Source organism: Bos javanicus, chromosome 7 (genome assembly GCF_032452875.1).
Source record: "Bos javanicus breed banteng chromosome 7, ARS-OSU_banteng_1.0, whole genome shotgun sequence".
Classification (NCBI taxonomy): Eukaryota; Metazoa; Chordata; class Mammalia; order Artiodactyla; family Bovidae; genus Bos; species Bos javanicus.
In genome coordinates this window covers 81,818,435-81,846,034 of record NC_083874.1, presented here as the reverse complement: position 1 = coordinate 81,846,034, position 27,600 = coordinate 81,818,435, and the positions used below count along the sequence as shown (strand labels likewise).

Genomic DNA, 27,600 nt, shown 5'->3' with positions numbered 1-27,600 from the left:
TATAACAAGAACTGAAAAGCATTATGGGGAAATCCATGAGGAATAAAATGATTATAAGATTAGTGGTGGTTCCAGAATTTCTATTAGAAAAGAGTTTGGGGGAAACTCTCTCATGGGAAGGGGGCTTGGAACTGTGTTTGCATAGCGCACATTGGTTTCACTTAGCTTAGTTGTTTATTTCAAGCGGTACCTAGGAGAGCTAATGGAAGTCTAAATCAGACAAATGAGGCAAGCCCTGGCACCAGAATTAAATAAGAAAGGTAAGATCCTGCCAAGATTATTATTGGTCCTTCAGAGACTGAACTGGGCTGCCTCTGAAGAGCAGAGCAAATGTCAAGGATGCCCTTGAATAAAGTATTCCACCATATTGACAGGAGTCTTCCCTAAACAGTTCTGTGAAAGAGGGAGAAAAAAAAAAAAAAAGGACTACTTTTTAAAACAAAATTGGGATATAACTTCTGAAAAATGCAAACTATGTTAAAAAATGTTAAATTCTGAACTTCCAGATAACCTTATATTTATCATTTATATATTTATCACATCCAAACTGGCACAGGCAAGGAGGACCAAGTGTGTTTTCCCTTCTCTATATTGCATCATTCTCTTTTATGGCGGGGGGGTGGTGGGGTGGGGGGGGGGGTGGTGGTTTAGTCACTAAGCTGTGTCCAACTCTTGCTAACCCATGGATTATAGCCCACCAGGTTCCTCTGTCCTCAGGATTTCCCAGGCAAGAATACTGGAGTGCGCTGCCATTTCCTTCTCCATTTTTTGGGGGGAGGTGTCCCTAATTTGAAATATTCTTCTACTGTCAAAGCACCTTGGGGCAGCAATCATATTTATCTCTGTGAGATTAAGATGCCTTTTTCATTGCTCCAAGTCTATCTAAGAAAGACAGTGGACGCTCCAAAATGTATTTTTTGCATGTATTTCCTTTTTATAAAAACCAAGACTTTTGGTGAAGACCTTGTATCACAAAGCAAACAGCATAGAACACAAACAACTCCTTTCGAAGCCTACTGCAGACCTTCTGAGGGAAAGGGAGCTGTGCTGTTAAACATAAATTTTGCAGATCTGTTGGCTTCTCAGTTCATAGCATTCAGCTCCCTGGCTCCTCAGCAGCTCCTTCTCTTCTGCCGTGTCTTGAGCTGTCAGCTGGGGGAAGTGGGCCGGGGAGGCAATGAGGTCATAGTGCCGGTCCAGATAGCGCAGGTAGATGAGCATGTGCAGGGCGTAGGCCAGGACCAACAGCAGCAGCAGAGACATCACCAGGCCGATCAGAATGGCTGGCGAGAAGGAAGAGGTGCAGTCTCGGGCCTTGGCAAACTGTCCCCCCTTGATGGGAAAGCCTTGGATCTGTCAGGAGACAGAAAAGAGCTAAAGTGGCGTACTCTTTTTCTTAGAAGATCTACTTAAGAGCTTGGCAAGGAAGGGGTTCTGGACCCTGATTACTTAAATTTAAATACTGGGCCATATTTGCTGAATAATCTAATCACATTATCTAAAAAATGCTAGTGAAACTTAATTTTAAATCAAGGCTGATCCAGAAACTCTGGGGTATATGGTTGTCATAATTAGGAGGCCAGTGAAATTCAAGGCCCTGAAATAAATTCTCTTTTAATCTGATCCTTAGTTCATCTAAAACCAAAATGTCTTGTGTCTCTAAAATTCAAAAAGTCTACTCAAAATTTTACAAGTGTTAATATAAATTTCACAAAGAATATTAATTCTCAGTTCCTCTGCCTTTGATTCTGCTGACAGTAAGTAGATAGGAAGAGTCTTTTAGGGGCCAACGTCATGATTCCTAGTGAGGTCAACTATAGATAACAAAAACTAACACTCATTGAAGATATTTATTTTACTTACCAAACACTGCCTCATTTAATACTTACAAAAGCCTATGAATAAGTTACCATTTTACCCTAATTTATGGATGAGGAAACAGGTACAGAAAAGTTAAGCAACTTGTCTGGAGTCACACAATATTAAGTTCAGTGACACTGTAATTCAAACCAGGCAGTCCGGCTTCAGAGTCACTTCTTGGTTTACAACTCTGGAACTCCTGGTATATTGTGTCTCTTCTTCCTCCCATCACTAACTCTCCTTCTTTATCAGTCGTACCATGCAATCTTGGTACTATTTTTGGAAGAGCTATATACCCTTTTGTAATCTGCCCAGAAAACAAAGAAAAGCTTTCTCATATATACAAATGAGGTGATTTAATTAATTAGAACTAAGAGAGGTTCAGGGCTTCCCAGTTGGCTCTAGTGGTAAAGAACCCTCCTGCCAATGCAGGAGACATAAGAGACAAAGGTTCAATCTCTGGGTCAGAAAGATCCTCTGGAAGAGGGCATGGCAACCCTTTCCAGTATTCTTGCCTGGAGAATCCCATGGACAAAGGAGTCTGGCAGGCTACTGTCCATAGGGTCTTACAGAGTCTGATACAACTGAGGTGACTTAGCATGCATGCACACACAGGAGAGATTCAACTCAACAACTGGCCCCAATATCTAAGTACCATCACAATGAGAGAAACAGGAGCTACAGAGTCTACAGAGTAAGACTCAAATAAGAATAATCGTTTGTGGAAGGCAGCTTTCACATTCAGCTGGCTTTTAGAATATAATCACCAATAGTATTACCTCATTCAATCACCTATGTGGTTTAAAAGAAAATTGAATTATCCACGAATGCTTTATTGAGGATTCATTTTTATGTCTTAAGGGGGCTCCTTAGCATTTTCTATGTTAAAATGATTGTAGCCCCCCTATCATACCATAGAACTATTGCTCACCCAACTATTAATATCTGTGCTTAGACTGAGCCAAAACAACTCCTGAAGGAGACTCTGGGCCTAGCTTTTGGGATACTTGGCCTGCCCACTCTGTGAAGAGGCAAAGTGACCTCCTCAGGCACAAGCCTGAAGAGTCAAGCTACTCAATGATAAAAGATGGCTTCGTTTGATGCTACTATGCTGTGCTTAGTCACTCAGTCATGTCTGACTCTCTGTAGCCTGCCAGGCTCCTCTCTCCATGGGGATTCTCCAGGCAAGAATACTGCAGTGGGTTGCCGTGCCCTCCTCCAGGGGATCTTCCCAACCCAGGGATTGAACACAGGTCTGCTGCATTGCAGGAAGATTCTGTACCGTCTGAGCCACCAAGGAAGCCCAAGAATACTGGAGTGGGTAGCCTATCCCTTCTCCAGGTGATGCTACAGCTCCAGCCAAAGAGAATGTCCTCACATGGACTGGCACTTAATTCTTAAGACTTTATTGAGAACAGTATCTGCGGAGGAGGCCTGAAGGATATACTGTCTATCCATTTTCTGGACTAGAGGTTGCAGATCCTCTCTATCTAGTCCACAGGTAAGTTCTGTTTGCTCCTAACATCCTAAAAGCCTCCCCCAGGAAGCTAGGTTTCTATCTTTAATCAAAAAGTCAGAAGATCTGGCAATATTGGGCTTGCATTCCTACAAAGCAAAAATCATCTGGGGTTGAATAAAATATACTGCTTGTAATGCCGGCTACACTTTGCCACAGTCCCTAGCTGGCCTGCCTGAGGCATCTGAGTTCAGCATGAATGTGACTTCACTCTATTCCTAGAACAAGACAGAGCAGCAAAGCTGCGTATGTGGAATGCAGCCTTTCGCATACATACCTGAAGCCCCATCACCACTGCCTCTTCCCTGGACTGGGCTTGAGTTCTGCATCTGCCCACACGAAAGGTGTTTTACAAGGTTCGCCTCCGACGCCCAGTGCTCTGTCCACTATGAGGCTGCTGTTGAGGATGTTGGCACCCATCACACACAAGGATGGATGTGCTCGTCACTGCACATTTTCAGTAGCCTTGTGGATCCCATGAACATGTGAGGGGTAAGTCTTTCTTATGATGGCTGCTCAAAAGCTTCCAAGCCAAATTACTGTGCCGCTTCCAGCCATGGCAGACAGATGGTTGTGTGCTTTTGTGTACCAGCTTTACAGGATTTAACTAATCTATTCTATTATTCTTCCCATTTTTCGTTTTATATTTTTATTGGAAAATATACATGAAATCTACCATTTTAAACCATTTTTAGGTACAGAGTTCACTGGCATCAACTACATTCACATCATGTGCAACCGTCACCACCATCCATCTTTGCAAAAACCCATCTGTACCCACGAAACACTAACTCTCCAGTCCCCTCTTCCCCTAGCCCCTAGTCACTGCCATTCTACTTTCTGTCTTCAAATGTGACTACTCTAGTACCTCATAAACAGAATCATACAAACATTTGTCCTTTTATGTCTGGTTTATCTCACTCAGTATAGTAACCTCAAGGTTCATTTATGCTGTTGCATGTACCTGAATTTCCTTCCTTTTAAAGGGAAGGCTAAATAATAGTCTTTTGTATGTATATGCTAGATTTTGTTTTTCATTCATCCACTGACAGGCATTTGGGTTATTCTCATTTTTTAGCTATGGTCAATACTGTTGCTATGAATGCAGAGTGCACAAATATCTGTTCAAGTGCCTGTTTTCAATTCTTTTAGGTATATACCCAGAAGTGGAACTGCTGAATCACATTGTAATTTTATGTTTAATTTTTTGAGGACCTAGCACACTGTTTTCCATGGTGGCTGCACCATTTCACATTTCCAGCAGCAATGTACAAGGGTTCAAATTTTTCTACCTCCTTGCCAATAGCTGTTATTTTCAGTTTGGGAGATTTTTTTTAAATATAATAATATAATATTATTAATATTCATCCTAATATCCTAATATAATATAATAATATTGTAATGCCAGCTACACTTTGCCTAACATCCTAATATAATATAATATTATTTATAATATTATATAATATATAATAATATTATTTATAATATTATATAATATATAATAATATAATAATCATCCTAATTGATGTGAAGTGGCTTGACTCTTTTTCAAAATTACTTTTCTTGAAGTATTCTATAGTCATTTTAAGTCATTTCTGGACCAAGGTGGAAGTATAAATCAGTTAATTTTGTTCTAATTAGGAAAGATTATGTGTGAGTTAGTCCTTTTTTCATGATTACCTCTTCATTGCCCTTTCTGCCTGCTTCTTTTTTGAAAGGGCAGGAGAAAGAAATAGATATAATATATACTTTATAAGTATTATACAAATAGATATATACATTATATGTATTACAAAGTATCTTTGGAGCTAGACAGTCCACAATTCAAATTCTGCCTCTACCATTTACCAATTATACCACTTTGAACAGTTTTGTAATCACCAGCGTTTCAGTCATCTCATTTGTAAAACAGGGATAATACCAGCTATCCTGCAGCATTATGGTAAGTTTTTAAGACAAAGTATGTAATATAATTACAACATTGCCACTGTTAATCCATGCTGCTGCTGCTGCTGCTAAGTCGCTTCAGTCATGTCCGACTCTGTGTGACCCCATAGATGGCAGCCCACCAGGCTCCCCCGTCCCTGGGATTCTCCAGACAAGAACACTGGAGTGGGTTGCCATTTCCTTCTCCAATGCTTGAAAGTGAAAAGTGAAAGTGAAGTCGCTCAGTCGTGTCCGACTCTTCGCGACCCCATGGACTGCAGCCCACCAGGCTCCTCCGTCCATGGGATTTTCCAGGCAAAAGTACTGGAGTGGGGTGCCATCGCCTTCTCCGTAATCCATGCTAATCCATGCCTAATATGGCCCTGGGTGTTGCCGCATATATTAGGCCATGAATTCTTTACATCCATAAAGATAGGTCAGAAATCAAGAGGGTGGAGAAGCTCAGCCCAAATTACTGAGAAGTTAACTCAAAACCATGTCTTTCGAATCCTGAAATGGAAAGCCCTTCCCTACCCCCAAACAACCACACCACACTTCTCCAAGCTAGGGGCAAGGGGAATAAATATACATTTACATATGGAAAAAATCAAGAAGTACTCAGAAAAGGGACATGTAAAACCCTGCCTATTTCAGTGAGTTAGAAGAACAAGTTAAGCTGTTTTAACAGGTAAACAGGATGAAGTTGACAGATGTCTCTCAGCCTGAGATTCTGGTGGTGAAAAGGAACCTCTTGTGTCTCCATGACTTTCCCCAGATACTTTCAAGAGGATCTTTGGGATATGTTTGACTCCCTGGCTGACAGTTCCATTCCTATGCCAAATGCCAAAGCTGTCATTCACACTGCAGATGTACTTCTTATCTGCCCTGATAAGATCACTACTCCTCTCCCTGAAGGAAATAAAATAATTGTCCGACAGTTCCTCTCCCCAGAAGGGCCTCTCACTCCAGGAAGTGTCAGTCACCAGGCTTCATGCCACAGCTTCACTCTGGCTTAGATTGCTGGCATTCCTCACCGATAATTACTAGGGACTGGAAAAACCAGAATGTAAAAGCAAGTTCTTGGGATGAGGGCATGGGGGGATCACTGTGCAAGAAGAGGAAATACTTGATCCTTTTCTATTTCATACCTTAGAAGATTAATAAGATAATTCATACCAATATTATTTTAAAGATATCTACTCCTTTCTTTTCCTTAAACGTCTATGTTTTCAAACACACACTGAGTTTCTTTGGCACCAAACACACAGGGCCACTGAGCACAGGTTTTAATTTGTTACCTGGAAATCAACAAAAGTGACCTCCCACAGGCTTGACATGTCATTGGTGTCGCTGGGCAACAAGAGGGCATCGTATGCCTGCAGGCTGCTGACGCGCTGGCAATGGTAGGAGTAACTTGACGGAGCGTAAATGCCAGTTGCATTAAAAGTTGCTTGAATTGAGTTATTAAAAATAACCTCGACTCGGTGCAAACTATACCATCTCTGGATAGACAACTTGTAACTGGTAAGGGTGAATCTGAAAATGATTATAAAACAGTATTACCCCAAAAGCACTTTTACATTTGCTGACGCAGGGCATTGTCTACGAACGGTACAATTGCGCCCTCTTTTGTCAGGAAGTAGAACTGGCTCAGAAAGAGGCTTTACTTTCTAGCTCCAAACTAGAGCTCTTCGTGGGCGGGAATGAAACCAATTAACAGAGCAGCCCCCAAAAGTAAGGAAGACAAATTCTTACAAAAGGGGAAATACAACACTCTTTGTGTTTTTTTTTTCCTTTTTTTTAATTAAAATAATTTTATTATTGAAAAAAATCTGAAAATTGAGTTGACAATAATACAGAATTAAGTAAATAAATAATGGTCAAAAATAAAAGTAGTAGTTCTTACAATGTGTCAAGCATCTTTCTAAGTTCCTTATGTGCATTTTATTTAATCTTCACTGCAACACCATGAGATAGATAATATCTCATGATAATCTCAAGAATGATAATATCCTCATTTCACAGGTGAGAAATCTAAGATACAGAGGGGTTAAATGACTAACAAGTAAGCACTGGAGCATTGGAGCATTGGAGCTGGGCTTAGAATCCCATCTGAGACAAGAGCTCTTACTCTTAGCCATTTTGGAATGGAATAGTCTCTAGCAATACAAAAGGTGCAATATGCATATGTCATGATCACTCTTTTCATTAAAAAAAGTGTGACTGCATAGAAAAAAATTCTAGAAAGATATCAAAATGTTAATGTGACTATTCATTTTGCTATACACATGAAACTAACACAACATTATAAATCAACAATATTTAAATTTTTAAAAAGAAAGCAGCTGAGATCAGTATAACTCAGGGTAAAAGCGTGGGCTTTATTCTGGCTTTGCCCACCTGGAGTTTACGTTCCCGCTCCCTCTGGGAACGGCAACTTGGTGTATTAGGGCTGACCCTCTCCCCTCTCAGTGAAGTCTATCTGGTCCTGCCAGTCAGTGTACTGCAGCCATTTAATCATTGTGATTGGTTTAGAGAGGGCATACACCCCAGGCAGGGTCGAGAAGATGCAGTCCTGGTGCTTCTGCTATGGCTATGCTATAGCATCGGGCAACAGAGCTCTTTCATATTGCTTAAGTGAATAACTGCCAGCTGGCCACCGTCTTGCCAGCCTGAGAGTGAAGCTGACACAAGGACAGCAGAGCCAAGAGATAGAGAAAGACGCTGCCCTGGTGAGGTCAGTTAAACGTCTAAAGCTAACATTTTCAATCCTATTCATCGATCAGTTACCTTTTGGCTTTATGCAGCCAAAAGAGTTCTCACAAATAAAGTTCTTATTAGTGGTAATGATAAGGGCTGTTCAACAACCTCTCTGGGTCTAGCTTTCCTCATCTGTAAAATAGGCTGGGCTTGTCTAAGTTGAAAGGCATGCTTGGCGAGTGTCCTGTGTGGGCCTGGTGCTGTAAAACATTCGATGTTATCTAGGACACCTGCAGCTCACCCTGGGCTCCTGACTCAGATACAAAAAGGTTTCTTAAGGGATGCAATTGAGCCTGGCCACCCCTGTCCACCGCAATAATCCCACCAAAAACGCTGAAGGCCAGAAGGTGGTGGACATCTCAGATGGGACTGGAGTCAGACATTCCAGAGCAGACCGCAAGAGCCATTCCCAGAAAGGGTAAGCTGCCTCTGGAATCCCCGGAAGTGATTCTCTTGAGCTAGGGCTACAGTAGAGCCTGCCACGTTGTCTGCAGCCCTGTTTCAGATAACGGCCTGAGACTGTTCTGACAGCCTCAGTGAGGTGGAAGCAGTGACACACCAATGAAACTGTTCAAAAAATCCTTCAAGACATGCATCTTGTCTCCAATCCCCCTTTCTTTCTTTCTTTCTTTTTGCCTCTAACCTAGCATTTCCTATGTTTAAATTTAGAAAGCTCTTTTCTCAATATCTGCTTGCATATCATGGGATACTAGTGTTTCATTGGTCATAATTTAGAACATACATGCCATCATCTTTCAGAGAAACCTTATAAGGAAAATAGAATCTCACAAGGTGGCCAAACACATATAAATATCTGTTTGATATAGGAATGGGGAATATTTTTTATTCAAATAACACTTTTTTTTTTACCTTGAGGAAAGTAGCCACATAGCTTTATCATCAGGAAAAAGATTGTAATTTTAAAGCATTAGAGAAAAGATGGTGGAATAGAAGAACCTAAGCTCATCTCTTCTCACAAAGACACCAAAGTCACATCTAAGTGAAGAAAAACCATCGACAAAAAAAAAAAAAAAAAGCCAGGAAATGACTGGTTAATCAAAGTCACCAAGTACAGCATTTTTCATTAAGAGCATATCTTCACAGAAACTTCAATATACAAATTTCTACTGTGAATCTCCAAGAGGACATGGTGTGCAGTGTTTCTCAAATGCATTTAACCATAGGACCCCCTTTCTGGGAATTTTATAAACATTTACACAGAGCAAAAGTGCTCCACAGAACACAGCTTTGCAAAAGATTGCCCTAGCACAACCTGTTGGTTTTTCAAGTAATGTTAAAGACACAGGTGTTTGTCTCCACTAAAAGGCTGGTCCTGTATGAAAGGAAACATTATAATTTTATAAGAAAAAATGTAAATACCTTCAAATTGCTCCCCATTCCTGAAGTTGTTCCTAACTGCTTGCTAAGCCACCGTTAGCAGAGGTATTATTCCATACATAAACACAGAAAAATATAGACCTATGTTGATTGTCTGCTGGGGAATTCAGCTAACAGAGAATTTTTAGTTACTGTTAAGTTGTAAGTGTGACTCAGTTGTAAGCTATGTAGAAAATAACTTGAAACTAGAGCCTCAGCTCTGGAGCTTTAAACATATTTTATTCTTTGCTCAGAGGAAAGAGGTATTACAGTCTCAGATTTGTATATTTTCTAGGTCACTAAAGGACGAAGGAAAAAATACAGATGCTTTGGTATTATAGAAACTAAAGAAAGTATTACTATAGGATCCCATCATAACACCACTGACTTGTCAGTGAAATTAGATAAATGTGGCATTTCATGTGTTACAGTGCTTATCACAGCAGGCCCTTGATACATATATGTGGAATGGATAAATTATATGGAGCTAATCTGGAGTTTTGAGCCTATGATATTACAAAGTGGTATCCATACCTACCTTATATCAAGACCTCTGGGATTTTCAGCATCACCAAACTTCAGAGACAACCTAAGAAAACAGAAATACAGTCTATCAAGATAAAAATAACCCTTACCCCACACTGTACTAAAAAATTGCCCCCAAATGGATCACAAGTCTAAATGTAACAACTAAAACTATAAAACATAGAAGAAACATAAGAAAACATTTTTGCAATCTTGGGGTTGGAAAGTTCCTTGAAAAAAATATGAAAAACTGATAAATTTATATTAAATTTTTGAAACTTCTGCTCTTCAAAAAATAATGTTAAGAAAATGAAAAAGGCAAGTCATAGAATGGGAGAAAATACTCACAACATATATACCAAAAAATCTTGTATCTTAAATACAGCAAATAGCACTAACAACTCAATAAGGAGACAATTCAACTTTAAAATGTTCAAAAGATGTATTTCACAAAGGAAGACATACAACCAACCAATAAATACATGAAAAGATGTCAATATCATTAGTCATCCAGAAAATACAAAATAAAACTACAATAAGATGCCGTGGTACAGTAATCAGTATGGCTAAAACTTTTTTTTAAAAAAAGCCCACTCTTAAGCTTTTACTATCTATATTTAATCACATTTTTCTGAAAGTTAACATAAGATTTCCTGGAGCAGAAACAGATTATTACTAACTCAGAGCAATAACCATATTGATTCCCCTTTTAGCCCAGTTCTTCCCCCTCCCGAGAACCAGATGTCATCCTGCACATACAGGGATTTATAACGTAGGTGAGGAATACTAAAATTATGAATCTGGAAGCTCATATTGGAGGGCTTTCTTTTTCATCTCCTGCGAGAAGGAGAGAAACATTTACTTCCTTAGCGTCAGAAATTTTCCTTGGGAAAATAAAAGTGTATGAGTTATATTATTAGTCTTTGAATAGAAGCAAACAGCTCATTATAAAGGAAACAAATGGCTGCATGTCTAATACCCATGTATGTAAATAAATGTCTCCAAGGAGATTATAAGAAGCCTCGGGGTTTACAAATCCTGGAATATCTCAGTGGCACTAGCTTCATTACTTCTTGACATGTAATCACATTCCTCTGAGGAGGTACATCTCTTACCAAGATTTATCTTTTAACCCAAATCTCAGCAAAATTTGTTCATAAATTGCTAACCATACAGAAACATTAATAATATTTTCTTTATAGTCTGACACTGACCATACCTAAGGTTAGGAAGGATGTGAAGTAGCTGGAACGCTCATACAATGCTGGTAGGAAGGCAAATGCTATAACTACAGTTATAGCTATAGTTAAAAAAACAGTTTGGCAGTTTCTTAATAAGCTAAACATACACATGCTATATGATCCAGCCATTCCACTCCTAGATATTCACCTAAGAAAAATGAAAATATATGCTCCTACAAAGACTTGTACATGAATGTTCAGAGCAACTTTATTTGGAAAGTTATCTAAAAACTGGAGGAAAAAACAAACTTCCATCAAGAAGTAGATGGATAGATAAACTGTGGTATATCCATACAAAGGAGTACTTACTACTCAGCAATAAGAAGAAGCATACCTTTGACACGTGCAACAACATAAAAGAATATAAAAATCGTTACACTGAGTGAAGGAAGCCAGACTAAAAAAAAGAGTGTACACTGTTCTATTATAGCTATTAATATACAAAATTCTAGAAAATGCAGACTAATCTACAATGACAAGAGGCAGAACAGCAGTTATCTGGCAAGGTGGGAATGCACAGGGATGGATTACAGAGGGGCACAAGGAAACTTCTGAGTGTGATGAAAGTGTCTGCTATCTTGATTGTGATGATGGTTTCACAGATACAAGCATATGTCAAAACAGACCAAACTGTATAACTGAAATATGTGCAGTTTAGTGTATTCCATTTAAATTTCAATTGGGTTAAAAAATAAGGATGATGAAATGCTAAATACAATTGAAATGGGAAAATGTGAGAAATTTAGATATATGAAGGATGATGCTGATATGTGACGTTGTAACATCGAGAAGTTATACTACCTCAATATACAGTCTAAAAAATCAAAGTCGATGTTTATAAAATATCCAATTACAAGTTTCAGAAAACTCACACAAATATAATCTCATAATTCAGTCACACTCACCAAGAAACAGAAATGTCAGTGACTGAGCTCAAGTTTATCTTCCTACTACTTACGGAGAAAGGGAAGGAATATTTATAAAATAAACCATATTAAAAAGGTCACTAAAAGAAATATCTTTATTTCATAACATCATGAGCTTAGATACCTTAGAAGCACTAATTTACACTTTATAAGCTAATTTGCTCACTAAAGCAAGTTTTCAAGAGAATTTTTCTCCAACAGTATTCTGATAATCTGTTACAAATGACTGAAAACACTTTAAAGAAATGAAATGCATTTGTTAGACTGTACTTTATAAATTTGACTGGTTACTTGCTGCTGCTGCTGCTCTAAGTCACTTCAGTCGTGTCCGACTCTCTGCAACCCCATAGACAGCAGCCCACTAGGCTCTTCTGTCCCTGGGATTCTGCAGGCAAGAATACTGGAGTGGGTTGCCATTTCCTTCTCCAATGCATGAAAGTGAAAAGTGAAAGCGAAGTCGCTCAGTCGTGTCCAACTCTTAGTGACCCCATGAACTGCAGCCTACCAGGCTCCTCCATCCACGGGATTTTCCAGGCAAGAGTACTGGAGTGGGGTGCCATTGCCTTCTCCGTCTCTCCAGCTAACGAACTAAATAAAGTTCAAAGCAGAGCCATGTAGTGTCCACTCAGATCTCTGGTGGAGCAGCTCAACAGCCCCCATGCTTCTGATGCCCCAAGAGCTTTCTCCAGTAGCCCTGGTCTCAGTGAAAGCTGTTAACATGCTCTGCGGCAGAGTAAACAACAGGAGGCCTGTTTTCAACAATGTAAATTCAGCAATCATTCAATGAGATTCTTTGATGTGTCAAGCCATGCACCATAAAATGCACCATAAAGAGGAAATACAACCTAGGGACTCACTCAAAAAAGAGCTTCTTTTACTTTTCCAAGCACCCTCTTCTCCCCATGTTTAAAGCAGATTCTGAATTCTTGAGACTATAATTGCCTAAATTCAAAATACACACAGATGCTGGGATTATGCTCTATTTGTAAGGCTTTCACTATTTAAAAAGACTTCCGTAGCAAATCTGTCTGCCAACAATTTGCTTTTCCCTGAACATGTTATTTCCAGGCACTAAAATGTGGTCATCTTTTTTTAATCTGTGCTTTTGACCTTACATGGTTATGTCTTTGCTTGGGTTTGTTCTTTCTGCAACTCCCTTTCTGATTCTTGAATATAAGATTTCCTTGCCAGCATGACAAAAGCATCTCACTAATCTGTGTAATTCACAGGAGTCAAGGACAGGGTCAGCAGCTGGTCCTTGAATGCCTCACATCCTGGGAAGCCTCCCACTTATGCCCTTGGTGGGCTCTCCAGCCTGCCTGCACACTCACCCGAGGACCCCAAAAGGTGGGTGATGCACACTTGGGACTCACCCACTAGAATTCTTGGGCAGTGACAAAGAAAAAACATCATTAATTTGTGTACTGCAAAAACCAAAGGTTCCCTTGGTCTCTCTACCAGGTAACTAGACACTACTTTACTCTAGTTATCATTAGTATCTTGGAAAAATAATACTAGAACTTTGAGTAGCACTTGACAAAGTTCTCACATGTACATTTCCTCATTTGATTTTCACACTCCTATTAGATAGGGCCAAGAGAGGAGGGAAAATGGTGTTGTTAAAGATGTTTTAGACCCCAGCTCTATTACCATACAAGCTGTATGATCTTAGCAAGTTTCCTAACCTCATGAGCTTTGATTTTCTCACTTGAAACACAGGTGATAACTGTACCTGTGACTCAGAGACGTATTCACAAGAGCATTACAAGGGATAACAGATGACGTGACTGTGAAGTCCTCACAAGGTGCCTGACCAAGGCCAAGGGCTCAAGCCTTGTGAGTTGCTATTACCAGATGCCAGCATTGCCTTCTCACCCTACAGTGGCCCCTATTTGTAAAGTCACAGAGCTCACTGGCAGAACTGGACCTAGAAGCTAAGTTTTCATTCTTTCTGTCTCTAGGTTCCCAGTGATAATTAAAGTTTCTGAAGTCCAGCAAAAATCTGTGGTGCCCTGATCTTCCCCACAAACCCCCTGGGGTCAGGATAAATGGAATCAAGGAGGGCCAGTCAGCCATGGACAGGCAAGATGATCCTCAGGCAGTCAGTCTCTCTCCCTGCAGCTGACCACAAATAAAGAGCCCTGTAAGGAATTAATTAGAGCCTGAGGAAAAGTCCTGAGTGCTCAGCAATGTTGAAATCTCTTCAATAGTTGTGCTGTAACAGAATAAACGAATCTGGGCGGACTCTTGTTTTGCTTACAACTCCCTAGCTCTCTGATAAAGAGAGTCATTCTGAATAGCAATATACTTATTAAAACTTGCAATGTAACTTGTAAGTGTACATGAATATAATCCATTTTACCCATCATCAAGAATTTTTAAATGACAAGTTCAGAAATAAAAAAGTATTTCTATGAAGTATATAAGGAGAATACAGAGAAACACACACACATACACACACACACACAGAGCATGTTATGATTTTATACGAAGCATTCTGCCCATCTAAACCAGGCCAGAACAAATGCAGAAAATCTTCCAAAAGCCTCTGTTATACCAGTAAATGTTGAAAGCAAGGAGTTGTATAGAATGCAAGTGAGATATGCCAGACTTCCTCCCTCTGGACCAAAACAAATACAAGCAAAAAAACATTTGCTTGGATGACTGAAAAGCAAAGAAAGGCAGTGGAAACTAATTTCCTCTTCAAAAGGGATATGCTTATCTCAAGTGAAAAATAATTATTCTAATCATTTTTTAATGTTCTAAAGAATTCTCTGAAATTTTGCCCCTTGCACATTTGCAAACAGGCAACGTTCTACAACTTCAGAACACTTCCTAGAATCGAATACCTACCCTGGCTAGATAGAGTCTGCTTCACCCACTAAAATATGTATGACTCTGCTCAGTGATATGGAATTTCCTCCCTGCTAGGACAAAAGTACTTTGACACTTTACATTTGGAGCTGACACAGAGCCTGGAATCCATCCACTCTTTCAGAATGAGTTTGAGAAGCTTCATTTTCAAAATTCTGATCTTCCACAAAGTACAATATAACAATTAGCTAGAGTGTTCAGAAGAAAATTACTGGGGAAAAAATAAGAAACTAAAACAACTGATTTCTAACCTGTTCTTTCATTTTAGACATTTACTCAGAAATGTATGTCATGGTCACGTACAAAAGAGCCTACTTTTACTTTCTGAAATGACAGCAAACTGGACCACCCAGTTAACAGGCTACACTCGCCCTAAGGACTTGCTCCAGCAAAGCAGTCAACTTACATGGCACTTTCTTCACTGCAGTTTGAGTTGCCAGCATCCACTGTTGCCTTCTGGCCAATAGCTTCATCTGTAAGGTCCAGCCAGGTCTGATTCTTAAATTTAATTGTTATTCTTTTGGCCCAAAACAGAATGCAGGGAATTCCATCCATGGAGACATTAACTGGGCTATGATGGCTGAACGCATTCCAAGGTTCTTTTTCTAAACGTCTGCTCAGATTGTAGTTGAGAGCCTAATGAACCCAATAAATTAAAGATACGAATTTGTTTCCATAGTACAGAAGGCTTCTTGGAAGCAAAAGAGCCAGTTCAAAGCCTGTTACTCTGCTAGCTCCACAGCCCATGCTATTGTGGGTAAAAGGAGATGGGTAGACCTAACAAGCTTAAAAATATAGGTATACCTGAAGGTACATGAACCCAGTTCCACAAATTACAATGTATAATTTTTTAATCTTAAAACTTATAAAGTATACAATACAAAGAATGAATGCTAATATAACCTATCAATTTTAGGTAAAATTATCAGTTTTAACAAATGTAACAGTTTTAACACTGATTTAAAAGATTAAATTAGTGTTAGATTTAATTTAATCTTTTATATACGTATTAGATCAAATCTATTTTAAAGATTCTAAATATAGAGAAAATTAGAAATGGTGTGGGTTGTAGATTGAGGAAGTATATGGGAATATCCTCTGCTGCTGCTGCTGCTAAGTCACTTCAGGTATGTCTGACTCTGTGCGACCCCATAGATGGCAGCCCACCAGGCTCCTTCATCCATGGGATTTTCCAGGCAAGAGTACTAGAGTAGGGTGCCATTGCCTTCTCTGATCCTCTACTTTTGTTCAATTTTCTTTCTATAAACCTAAAACCACACAAAAAAATGTCTACTAATATTTCAAAAAAATTCACTAATGGCAGTAATCATCTCTAAAATAATTAGAACCCAAATAATTCAGAACTTTAAATAAATTAATATGTTAAACAAAGAAAACAAGAGGTTTATAGAAATACAACGTAATCCTCCAGACCATTAATGTCCAACAGGACATTCTGTGCTATTGGCTATTATGTACTGGAAATGTAGCCAGTGCAACTGAGGGGCTTAATTTTTAATTTTACTTAATATTACCTAAATTGAATTTAAATTTAAATAGCTGCATGTGGCTAGTGTCTACTGTCCTGGAGAATGCAGTTCCAGGTCATTTAATATACATAGTCTAGCAAGATATTCTAACCTTGTTCTACATCTTATGAAACCTTTTCAGATTTCTATGAAGCCCAAGACAATGCACTTTGGTGCATATCATTCTGGAAATCACAAAAGCAATATTGATCTGAAAGAGGTGTTCACTTATCTAGATCAACTATTTCATACCAATAACTCCAGGTGTAAATAAAGATGAGAGAAATTAAACAGGCAGCAGCAACTCAAGTTATCAGTAACCAAAGATAAATTGTTACTATAGTGATCCTGTCTGGAAGGCAACAAAGTAAAACTGAATACTGTAATGAAAATACTATATATGAAAACAAGGAAAACTTCAGTGCTTTATCAACTATAAGATTACCATAACGTTTCCCGACCCAAAGTTCAACCAAGAATGTTAGTTGTTAACAGAATTGTTACTTATATTTTCACAGTGGCTCTGACTTGATGAAATGTGTTTACTCTTTTTAAATGATTCAGTCTAGCTTCCCAAAATGTCCATACCTGTGTGATTGGCATCACTGTGAAATTCTGCACTGGCTTCACATCTCCACTATTCTGTCGATCTGCCAAATAAAATGACATGAGTACAAAGGCAAAATGTCACTGGTTTATTAATGTAATTGAGTGACAATAATATGCCAAGCACTGTAAAATGTACCAGGCTTGAGACTCTTTTGGCTCATAATTTAGAATACAATATTTAAGAGATTTTTCACATCAGAGACTCCAGGTGCAAGTACTAGTGTTCAAGGAAGCCCATCAGAGACAGAACCCTTCCTCAACTCCGGAGGGAACCATAAGGGCAGTTACAAGTCTTACCACTGTTTACAACCACTTCTTGATTTGAAGATGTTCGAGAGATGAAACTAGAAAAAAAAAAAAAAAGATGGTAGGTAAATATATACATTTTAGATTTTACATGAAATTTTAAGAAGGACATTTTGGTTTACTACATCTCAGAGAAGAGGAGGAGAATCACAGCCTATAAAACAGTTCACTTTTGAATAGTGAATTTCTGATTAAAAAGTAATAGTATATATGTTCTTCAAAGGAAATAAGGAAAAGACTGGAAATTTTAAAGAAGAAAAAAACTTTAAAATATCAATCTTAATCTTTATTCATTGATAAACAGTCTACTCAAAGAATAGTATGTTAGACAAGCAGTATGCTAGACACTAAGGTTTAACCAAAATAAATAATAACCAAGAATACATTAAATAATTAAATTATAAAACATAATAAAATATTTTACAGTGAAACTTTAAACCATGTTGTACTGTTAGCATATTGAAGCAGAAATATTCAACCCTTTTTATTTAAAAAAAAAAAACAGATTCTATTGCCAAAAAAGTATTTCTGAAAATTATGAAGATATAAATTATAATAGTATGTCCTTCCAGCATTTTACTCTACATACATGCACATACACCCTATACACAAATGTAATTTATTTTTTATATTATTTAAAAACAGATTTTTATAAACATACTATCTTAAAGCCTGTAATTTTTTACTTAAAAATATACATATTTTATGACATAATTTTAAATTTCATCTGGTATAACATCATATGAATGCATTAATATATTTAACTAAATCCCTATTAAGTATTTAAGTTGTTTCCAATTAATAATATTGGACATTACCTTGGATTATTTGTTCATAACCCTGAGAAGTCCCTTAAGATAAATTCTTAGAAGTGAAACTGCTATGTTAAAAGATATACATCTTTTTACCATGGAATATTGCAAACATACACAGATTTAAACAGAATAATATAATCTCCCTCACCCTCCCTAAGTTCCTGTTCCCATCATCCAGCTTTAGTAATTGTCAAGTCATAACCAATCCATGTGTTCATTAATGAAAAGCTTTTACCACACAACACAGGCTTATTTTCATTTCAGTGACTCTATGGACATACAATAATGCTGGTGTACTTCTTTTTTCAGATAAACTCTAATTTGAATTGGCCTTGCCCACTCAACTAATGAGGCTTTAAGGGAAGCCATAATCTCAACCAAAGACAAAATACTCTACTCATGCATTTTCACATCACTACATGATCTCTGAACTAAAGTAGAACTAAAGGATTATCTGGTTAAAATTATCTGTGTGAACATACTAAGAAACATAGATTTTTAATTAAAAAAAAAGTAAACCTACGTTAGCACTAAAATATTCAGAAACTTTCCAGTAAAAGGGATCTCCCTAGGCCTGCAGTGGCTGGTGCCATATTTTTGATTTACCAGGTGCTCCATTCAGTCTCCCAAGCACGCTTTCATGGAGGTGAAGGTGACGCAGCTCCTTCACGTTCTGCTCAGGACTGAAGACCATGTTCCTACGAAGGCCGACAAGGCCCTGAAAGGCCTTGGCCTTAGTCGTTGTGCTCATTCCCCCCCTCCTCTCTGGCTACAGCTACACTAGCATTCTTTAGTTAAATTCCCTCAATGTTTCATGTTCCCTTCTTCCCTCTTAAGAGTCTTAGTACCTGCTCTTCCCTCTTTCTGGAATGTTCTCCAGCCTGTCCTTCCCCCTACCTCCTCATCACATCCTACATTTCCTCCAGATCACAGCTCAAATACTGCTCCCTCAGAAATGCTGTCCCTAACTTTTCAGACTAATTCAGGTCCCCCTATTATATGTGTTCCAGTTTACCATACTTTTCTTTCAAAGAACATTTCACAGTTTATCTGTAATAACACTGTGCATTTGATTAACGAGCGCCTCTGCTCTAGACTTACAGGTTCATGAGGGAAGAGACTTTATCTGTTTTGCCACCACTGCATAACCAGCACTTAGCATTGTGCCTATATAAAAATATCAAGTATTAAAAACCTATGTGTTACATACACAAATGAACTAACAACTTAATGAACAAACTTCCAAAGAGAAGTGGGAAATGGGAGATCACAGGAAATGCTGTGTGAAAGGGAAGAGATTTTCTTTTTAAGTATAAACCCAATTTCAGGAATGAATATGTAAAGGAAGAGGGATGACCCCTTCTTTCTCTAAGCATCGGAAACATGTATCAGGCTTAAAACACAATTATCCTTCCTAGAGACTTAAGGACCTTGAATTGCCCATAGAGGTGAAAAATATTTTAAATTCCAGATTTATGATTTGAAAGAACATTCACAAAAGAGCAACTGTTGTTTCTATCACAATGAGTTAATATGCCATATTATTAGATACAAATGATGATTGATTTGTGTGATTTTTAAGGTCTCTTCTGAGGCTAAAATTATTTAAAACCATTAATACTGCTTCAAAAACTGAACTGGGATTTTTATAGTTTCTAGTGCACATTTTATCAGTGTAATACACAAATCAGTCACTTCTATATAAACCAGGTGAGGCAATATTACTAAGCTTTAACCACCTAAGGAGTATGGGTCACTTAAATTACTTGAAAGTGAACCTGAAGGAAAGAACTAATTGATTTGGAACGTGGGAAAACAGATGTTAAAAAATGCCTGTCCTTAGTGTTTTTATTAGCTGATGACTTAAGAATTCCTTAACACAAGTTTTGGCAGATGATCCTGCTTGACACTTTTCTTTGTGTTCACACTAACCCCCAACAGATTTGTTGTGATTGCACATAATGAGTAATTGGGAGACATGACATAAGTTAATTGCTATTCAGATTTTGAATATTCTTCTTTATAGAGAAATCTCTATATGTTCCCTTATATGGTATAGAGAGAAGCCAAAAGGACAAAGGAAATAGAAACCAATATTTTGCTTGTTAGTTTTAAGCAATGTGTACTCCACACAATTACCATCTCCTACTAGGTAAAATGATTTAACATCTATTCTTTGGGGGACAGGTTATATATTTCTTAGTTTTTAAATTTTGCTTACTCTCTTCTCACATAAAAACAGCAAGATAAACTGAAATTAACAGTACTTATGAGTATAAAAGAAATATGAACACTGATTTGAGTCATTTTCTCATATATTTTGATATGTAATACAAATGTTTTTTGGATACTTTTAACACATAAATAAATCCTCCCTCTTATAATAAAGACTATATTTTATCTCATCTATAAACTCTAGTTCAATGATTTTAGTAACTATCAAATGATCTAATCTAGTATATCTGTTTTGAATTGTTAACAAATGTAGCTGTGCAACAACATAAAAAAATTTTTTATAACAATATATGTTTTTATTTTAATTTATTGAAATCTAGTTGATTTACAATATTGGTTTCAGATGTGTGAAGTATTAAATCAATAATAATTATTACTCCAGTTTAAGCTATTACAATATAACTATATTGCTCTGTGCTACACAATATATCCTTGTTGTTTATTTGTTTGTTTTTAAATCCTTAATTGAAGTGCAGCTTATTTACAATCATTGTATTAGTTTCAGGTATACAGCAAAGTGATTCAGTTATTTATCTATATATCTATCATAAAAAATTACAGAATCATCTAATTTCACACTTGGACTGAAGTTCACAGATGCATTATATTTAAAGACGTGCAGTTACTCACCTTACATTCTTCCTGGAAAGTATCTGGTCCAAAGTTAGTGAAAATCCGATACATAAAAAAATGAGTGAAAAACTAAACAAGATTTTTCTTCCCATCAAGAAATGAATCTGTTTCTTCAAACCAGGCACATCTGTTAATTCATAAATGCAAACCAAGCAGAGGCAGTACTTTTTATGTCTTGTGACTAATACATTCATCCAATAAAAAGAGAGCATTCCCAGGATGTATTATGTGTGGAGAAGGGTGGAAGGAGGAGCCTGATACTGCTGAATTTAGAGTATAGAATGAAACTAATGGATCTGTTTTGGTTCTTCGATTATTCATCTCAATGAAAGATTATTAAGCTCTTTTTAGAAATTGGCATAGTTTTGGTACTCTTAAGAATCTCATTATACTTTTCAGGAATTTATTAAATTCTCCTCAAAAATCTATGAATTATACAAATATCATATGCATTTTTCAAGTGACTAAGTAAAACTCCCTGAGGCTAACCTAATTTTACATATGTGTCCTAATACATAGTTTCCTACTGAATTCATGACTCTTCATTTGCGGAGAGGCATGGAATGCAATGGTAAAGGGTACTGACTATGGAATCGGACAGCATTCAAGAGCATTCCCAGCTCTAGCTCTTACTAGCTATCTAGTATTATTAGACAAGTTACTTCTCCTCAATTGCAGAGTGGAGACAAAGTATTTAAAGAATTGTTGTGAAGACTAGATAAGGCCCTGAATGGCCAAATCTACCTTGAGAAAGAATAATAAAGCTGGTGGGATCACAATTCCTTTCCTGTAAGTAAAACAGTACAGTATTGGTATAAAGACAGACATAGAGATCAATAGAACAGAATAGAGACCCCAGAAATAAATACATGCACATCAGGGCAACTGACCAGGGTTAGTTAGTGTTGGTAACAAGTATGCCAAGAATGTACAAAGGGGAAAGGACAGACTCATCAACAAATGGTGCTTGGAAAACTGGATATCCACATGCAGAAGAATGCAATTGGACCCTTATCTCACACCATACACAAAAATCAATTCAAAATGAGTTAAAGACTTAAAACCTACAAGAAAGCATAGGGGGAAAGCTTCATTGGTTTCATCAGTGATTTCATTGATATGCTCCCAAAGCACAGGCAATAAAAGCAAAAACAGACACAGGACTACATCAAACTGAAAAGTTCCTGCACAGCAAAGGAAACAATCAACAGAGTGAAAAGGCAACTATAGAATGAGAGAAAATATTTGCAAAACATACATCTGATATAGGGTAATTTCCAAAATATATAAGGAACTCCTCCAACTCAATAGTGTAAATCAAATAACTCAGTTTTCAAATGGTCTAACAACTTGAATACACATTTCTCCAAAAAAGACAAATAGCCAATACGCATAAGAGAAGTGCTCAGTGTCACTAAACATCAGGGAAATAAAAATCAAAATCACAAAGACATCACCTTACACCTATCAGGGTGGCTGTTTACCAAAAAATAAGCCTTGTCAAGGACGTGAGGAAACTGGAACCAAAGTGCACCATTGGTGGGAATACAAAATGGAGTTGCTATGGAAAAATAGCAGTTGCTATGGAAAACAATATGCAGATTAATCTCAAAAACTTTAAAACAAAACTACCATATGATCCAGCAATTGCATTTCTGGATAATTATCCACAAGAACTGAAATCAGGATCTCAAAGAATTATTAGCCCTCCTGTGTCCACTGCAGCACCATTCACTACAGCCAAGAGGTAGTTATCTGTTTATGGATGAATGGATAAACAAAATGTGATACATATATACAATGAAATATTATTCAGGCTTAAAAAAGAGGAAATTCTGCAATATGTGACAACGTGGGTGAACCTTGAGGACATTATGCTAAGTGAAATAAGTCAGTGAAATAAGGAATACTACATGATTCCATTTATATGAGGTATCTAACACAGGAAAATTCATAGAATCAAAGAGTGGAATGGTGGCTTCCAGGGGCTAAGGAAGGAGGAAATGGAACTTGCTAATTAATTGGCACAAAATTTCAGTTAAGCAAGATTAACAAATTCTACAGATCTGCGGTATAAGACTGTGAAAGTGAAAGTGAAGTCGCTCAGTCGTGTCTGCCTCTTCGAGACCCCATGGACTCTAGACTGCTAAAAATATTGTGAGTGAAAGTCACTCACTCGTGTCCGACTCTTTGCAACCCCATGGACTATACAGTCCATGAAATTCTCCAGGCCAGAATACTGGAGTGGGTAGCTTTTCATTCTCCAGGCATCTTCCTAATCCAGGGATCGAATTCCAGTCTCCTGCATTGCAGGAGGATTCTTTACCAGCTGAGCCACAGGGAAGCCCAAGAACACTGGAGTGGGTAGCCTATCCCTTCTCCAGAAGATCTTCCTGACCCAGGAATCAAACTGGGGTCTCCTGCACTGCAGGTGGATTCTTTACCAACTGAGCTATCAGAGAAGCCTAATACTACTGTAGGACACACTTAAAAATTTGTTGAGAGAGTGAATTTCATCTTAAGTGCTTTTATCAGTCAGTCAGTCAGTTCAGTTGCTCAGTGGTGTCCAACTCTTTGCAACCCCATGGACCACAGCACTTCAGGCCTCCCTGTCCATCACCATCTCCCAGAGTTTACCCAAACTCACGTCCACTGAGTCAGTGATGCCATCTAAGCATCTCATCCTCGGTTGTCCCCTTCTCCTCCTGCCTTCAATCTTTCCCAACATCAGGGTCTTTTCAAATGAGTCAGCTCTTCGCATCAGGTGGCCAAAATACTGGAGTTTCAGCTTCAACATCAGTCCTTCCAATGAACACCCAGGACACTATATAATAAATTTTTAAATAAATAAATAAGAGATGAAAGCCTTTTCTTACTTCAAGAACTAGAAAAAATAAAGAATATCTAGAATATCTATTATTTTTCCTTCTTTGTCAGCCTCCACTCCCACCACCCCCACCTAAAAAGTATAACACAAATAAATTATTAACAGTTGTTTGTTTATGTGCTAAGTCACTTCAGTCATGTCCAACTCTTTGCAACCCCATGGACTGTAGCCTGCCAGGCTCCTCTGTCCATGAAATTCTCTAGGTAAAAATACTGGAGTGGGTTGCCATTCCTTTCTCCAGGGGATCTTCCCAACCCAGGGATCAAACAGTACAGGTCTCCTGTACTGCAGGAGAATTCTTTACCATCTGAGCCACCTGAAAACATACAATTAAAAGAGCACAATAAACAAAATCCTCTAAAATCAAAGTGTCACCATTTTTGACACTTAAGAAACTTGACCTCTTTAATGACAAAGTACTGGTAGCTAAAAGGGCCCATTTTAAGTGGCATTTCAGAGATGATGGATTATAGGAAAGCTGGGGATTTGACCCTGATGAGACACTCCTTTCCTTGCTGCCCACTGTGCACAATTGGCATCTTTTAATGTGGCTCTAGGGAGCCCTATAGAAAATGAGGAGATAAAATCACAACACTTGGAGAAGTGGCAAAAAAAACAGAAATAAGGAAGAAAATTGCTAACAAAAATTATAAAATATAAAAGGCCTATCCATGCTCCATCTTATTTCTATTTCTCACTATATTTTCTTTTCTTCTCTTTTCTTTCACTGCACTCAATTTTCTGTCCTTTTCCTGATTCCATGGAATTTCAAGGAGCAAGACAGGTCTGGGCATGAGGATTTTCATCATAGATAGTGCTGTCAAATAGAATTTGGGACACTTGGTTAACTTTGAACTTCAGATTAAAAAAAACAAATAACTTTATTCATGAATATGCCCCATGCAATATTTGGGACATAATATACTAAAAATTATTTGTTGTTTATCTGAAAACTAAATTCTATTGGATATCTTCCATTTTTATTTGCTACATCTGGCAATCCTAGTCTTGAGGACTCTTAGCTGTGCTGTGAGTAGCAAAGATCTAATTTCTATTTGATCAATCAAAACAAAACAAGAGCTACATATGTAATTTAAAGTTGTCTAGTAGCCACACTGAAAGAGTTAAAAATAAGCAGGTGAAATTAGTTTAACAATATATTTTATTTAACCTGATACACTTAAAATATTATTTCACACAGAAAAGTAATTTTTTAAAATTATTAACAAAATCTTTTACTGTCCTTTCCTGCCCTATGCCTGAAATCTGGTGTATAATTTATACTTCTGCATATCTCAGTTCAGAATAACCAAGCTTCAAGTGCTCAGTAACCACATGTGGCTAGTGGCCGCTGTATTGGCCTGTGCAAACACAGAACATCTCCAGCTGCCAGAGCAAGCCCTCGTAGTCTCACACAGTAGCAGAAGTAGTACCTGACTGCACTGCTCCTCAAACTCCTGGTTAGGAGGTGAGAACCCAAGCCATGATGATCCTGTACCATGAGAATAACGGTTCTGTGAACACTCAGAAACCACAGTAGTAGTCCCTTAGTGCTTATTATGTAGCAAACTTTCTTGAAAATATGCTTCAGTTATATATTCAGGCACATACACACACATGCACCATTTTTTAAGTCAAGTATCATCTTGATATATTTTACGACATGATGCCTCTAAAATTTTAATATAGCATTCTGTTGTCGAAATTTTCTCCCACTTGCTGAAGAATATTTAAAGCAGAATAATTAGTAGTTAGTAGGTTTCACACACGCATTTTAAAATAGAAATCATGCTTAAGATGTGATTGTCTGAGAACAGCTTGTCTTGTGACTCTGGAGGAGAAAATCAGTGATTAAAAAAAAATGCTAATATGATAGTGTGCAGGCTACAAAGCACTGGGGTCTCACATGTGGGGCACTGCACCTGCCTGCTCAGACAGCTGAGGGGTCTCTGTCCAAAACTGTGAAGGTCTGAGGTTTTCCCCAACTTGGAAGCCAATGAGGTAGCCTGTTAGGGCTTCATGGATGCTAGCAAAAGACAAGACTCATGGGTCAGAAACAAAGGACTTTATGCTTTTTACTCACCAAAGAGCAAGCAATGTGAGCATCGGTCTATTTGTGTCATCCCTTTGCCCATAAAGTAATACAGGTGGGTGCAGATGGACACCCATACCCACAGCGGGTATCATTTCAGGAGAGAAACTCAAATTTCCAAGGCTATAAGCCAACCTGCCTCTTTGCTAAAGAGAAAGATACTATTTCTACCTTTCAAGGCTGTTTGTTTTACAAACATCCTAAAGCTATTCCAGAACAAAGAGCAATTAGTGATGTACAAGACAAACAGAAAATGCAGAGGAGCATGGAAAATATTCCCTCAACATTTTCCATGAGAGAATAGGAAGCTGTTCATCCACACTGCTTTCAACTGAAAATACTTGGATTTGCTTCATATTCTGATTTGCTGTATATTATTAAATAAAATATTACCTACAAAGGTGAATATAAAAAACCTATCTTTCATAATCATATATGACAATACAGAATTGAGTTCTCATGGGGGAAAAAAAATGGATCTATCTAAATTCTAATATTTACCTTAAGGGGCGTCTAGCATTTATCAGACTATAGTCTCTATTCATGCAAATGCTCTCAGACTGAAAATCCCATTAGTCAAATGTTCAAATTGATTACAGTGGTCTTTGCAAACTCATTCAAAATCCAAATCCAAGCACCTCCTACAAAGCCTGCATGACCTGGCCCTTGCTGGTCTCTCTCACCCTTCTCCCCACCATGCTTACAGCACTCTGCCTGCACTCAGCCTCTCAACATCCTCCACATGCCAGGCTTTTATGCACCTCAGTGACTCTGTACATATTCTTCTGGCTGTGGGAATCACTTCACACTCCTCTAATTCTCCCTGTCTTCTGTTCACTCTCATCATAACATATATCACAATTTGTACTGAGACATTTACTTTCTCATTACTTGTTTACAGCTCATTTCCTTATCAGAAGGCCTGCTCCATGAGCACAGAGACCATGTCTAATTAAACTGATGTACATCAAGAAGTTGCTGGTCCAAGTTGGTGCTAAATAAAATGTAGAGGAAAATGAATAAACCTATCACAAATATTACATAATTATTTCTCACTTCATGTCACGTGGTTGTGACTCCAGGGCTTGAATATTTAGGTAACTGCACCTAGAAAATAAACTAATTCAAGTATTCCATCAACTTTAGTAGCTTGAAAACTCAAATAGACAAAACCCATGTTACATCAGTTTATTAGCAAAATACCATATAGTATGTATGTACTCTCCTTGTCAAAGGTATGACTCTGTGATGGTTAAGGTGGGTCAACGTAACTGGGCTGTGAGGTGCCTATATACTTGGTTGTGTCTCTCAGGGTGTTTCTGAATGAGATGAACATTTGATTCAGTAGACTGAGCAAAGCAAATTGCCCTTTCCAAGGTGAGTGGTCCTCATCAAATACACTGAAGGTTCAACTAGAGCAAAAAGGTAGAGTAAGGGAGACTGCACATTCTGTCTTACAGCAAGGACATCAGTCCTTTTCTGCTTTCAG

At 37.9% G+C, this 27,600-nt stretch overlaps 1 protein-coding gene across 4 annotated transcripts in view; it reads right to left on the bottom strand.

Moving 5' to 3' along the window:
• Positions 1–909: 909 nt before the first annotated feature.
• Positions 910–27,600, bottom strand: part of LOC133251634 (V-type proton ATPase subunit S1-like protein) — a 41,120-nt gene continuing 14,429 nt past the window's right edge. For 2 of the 4 annotated variants that reach the window (XM_061424320.1, XM_061424321.1), the window contains exons 2-9: positions 23,780–23,956; positions 19,366–19,431; positions 17,441–17,487; positions 17,123–17,184; positions 15,412–15,641; positions 9,978–10,028; positions 6,601–6,838; positions 910–1,353 (exon numbers count right to left, since the gene is read on the bottom strand). In XM_061424320.1, the coding sequence (XP_061280304.1) occupies positions 1,051–1,353; positions 6,601–6,838; positions 9,978–10,028; positions 15,412–15,641; positions 17,123–17,184; positions 17,441–17,487; positions 19,366–19,431; positions 23,780–23,802 (1,020 nt within the window). In that variant the 5' untranslated portion in view covers positions 23,803–23,956 and the 3' untranslated portion in view covers positions 910–1,050. The other 2 variants (XM_061424318.1, XM_061424319.1) reach the window with 2 other exon arrangements.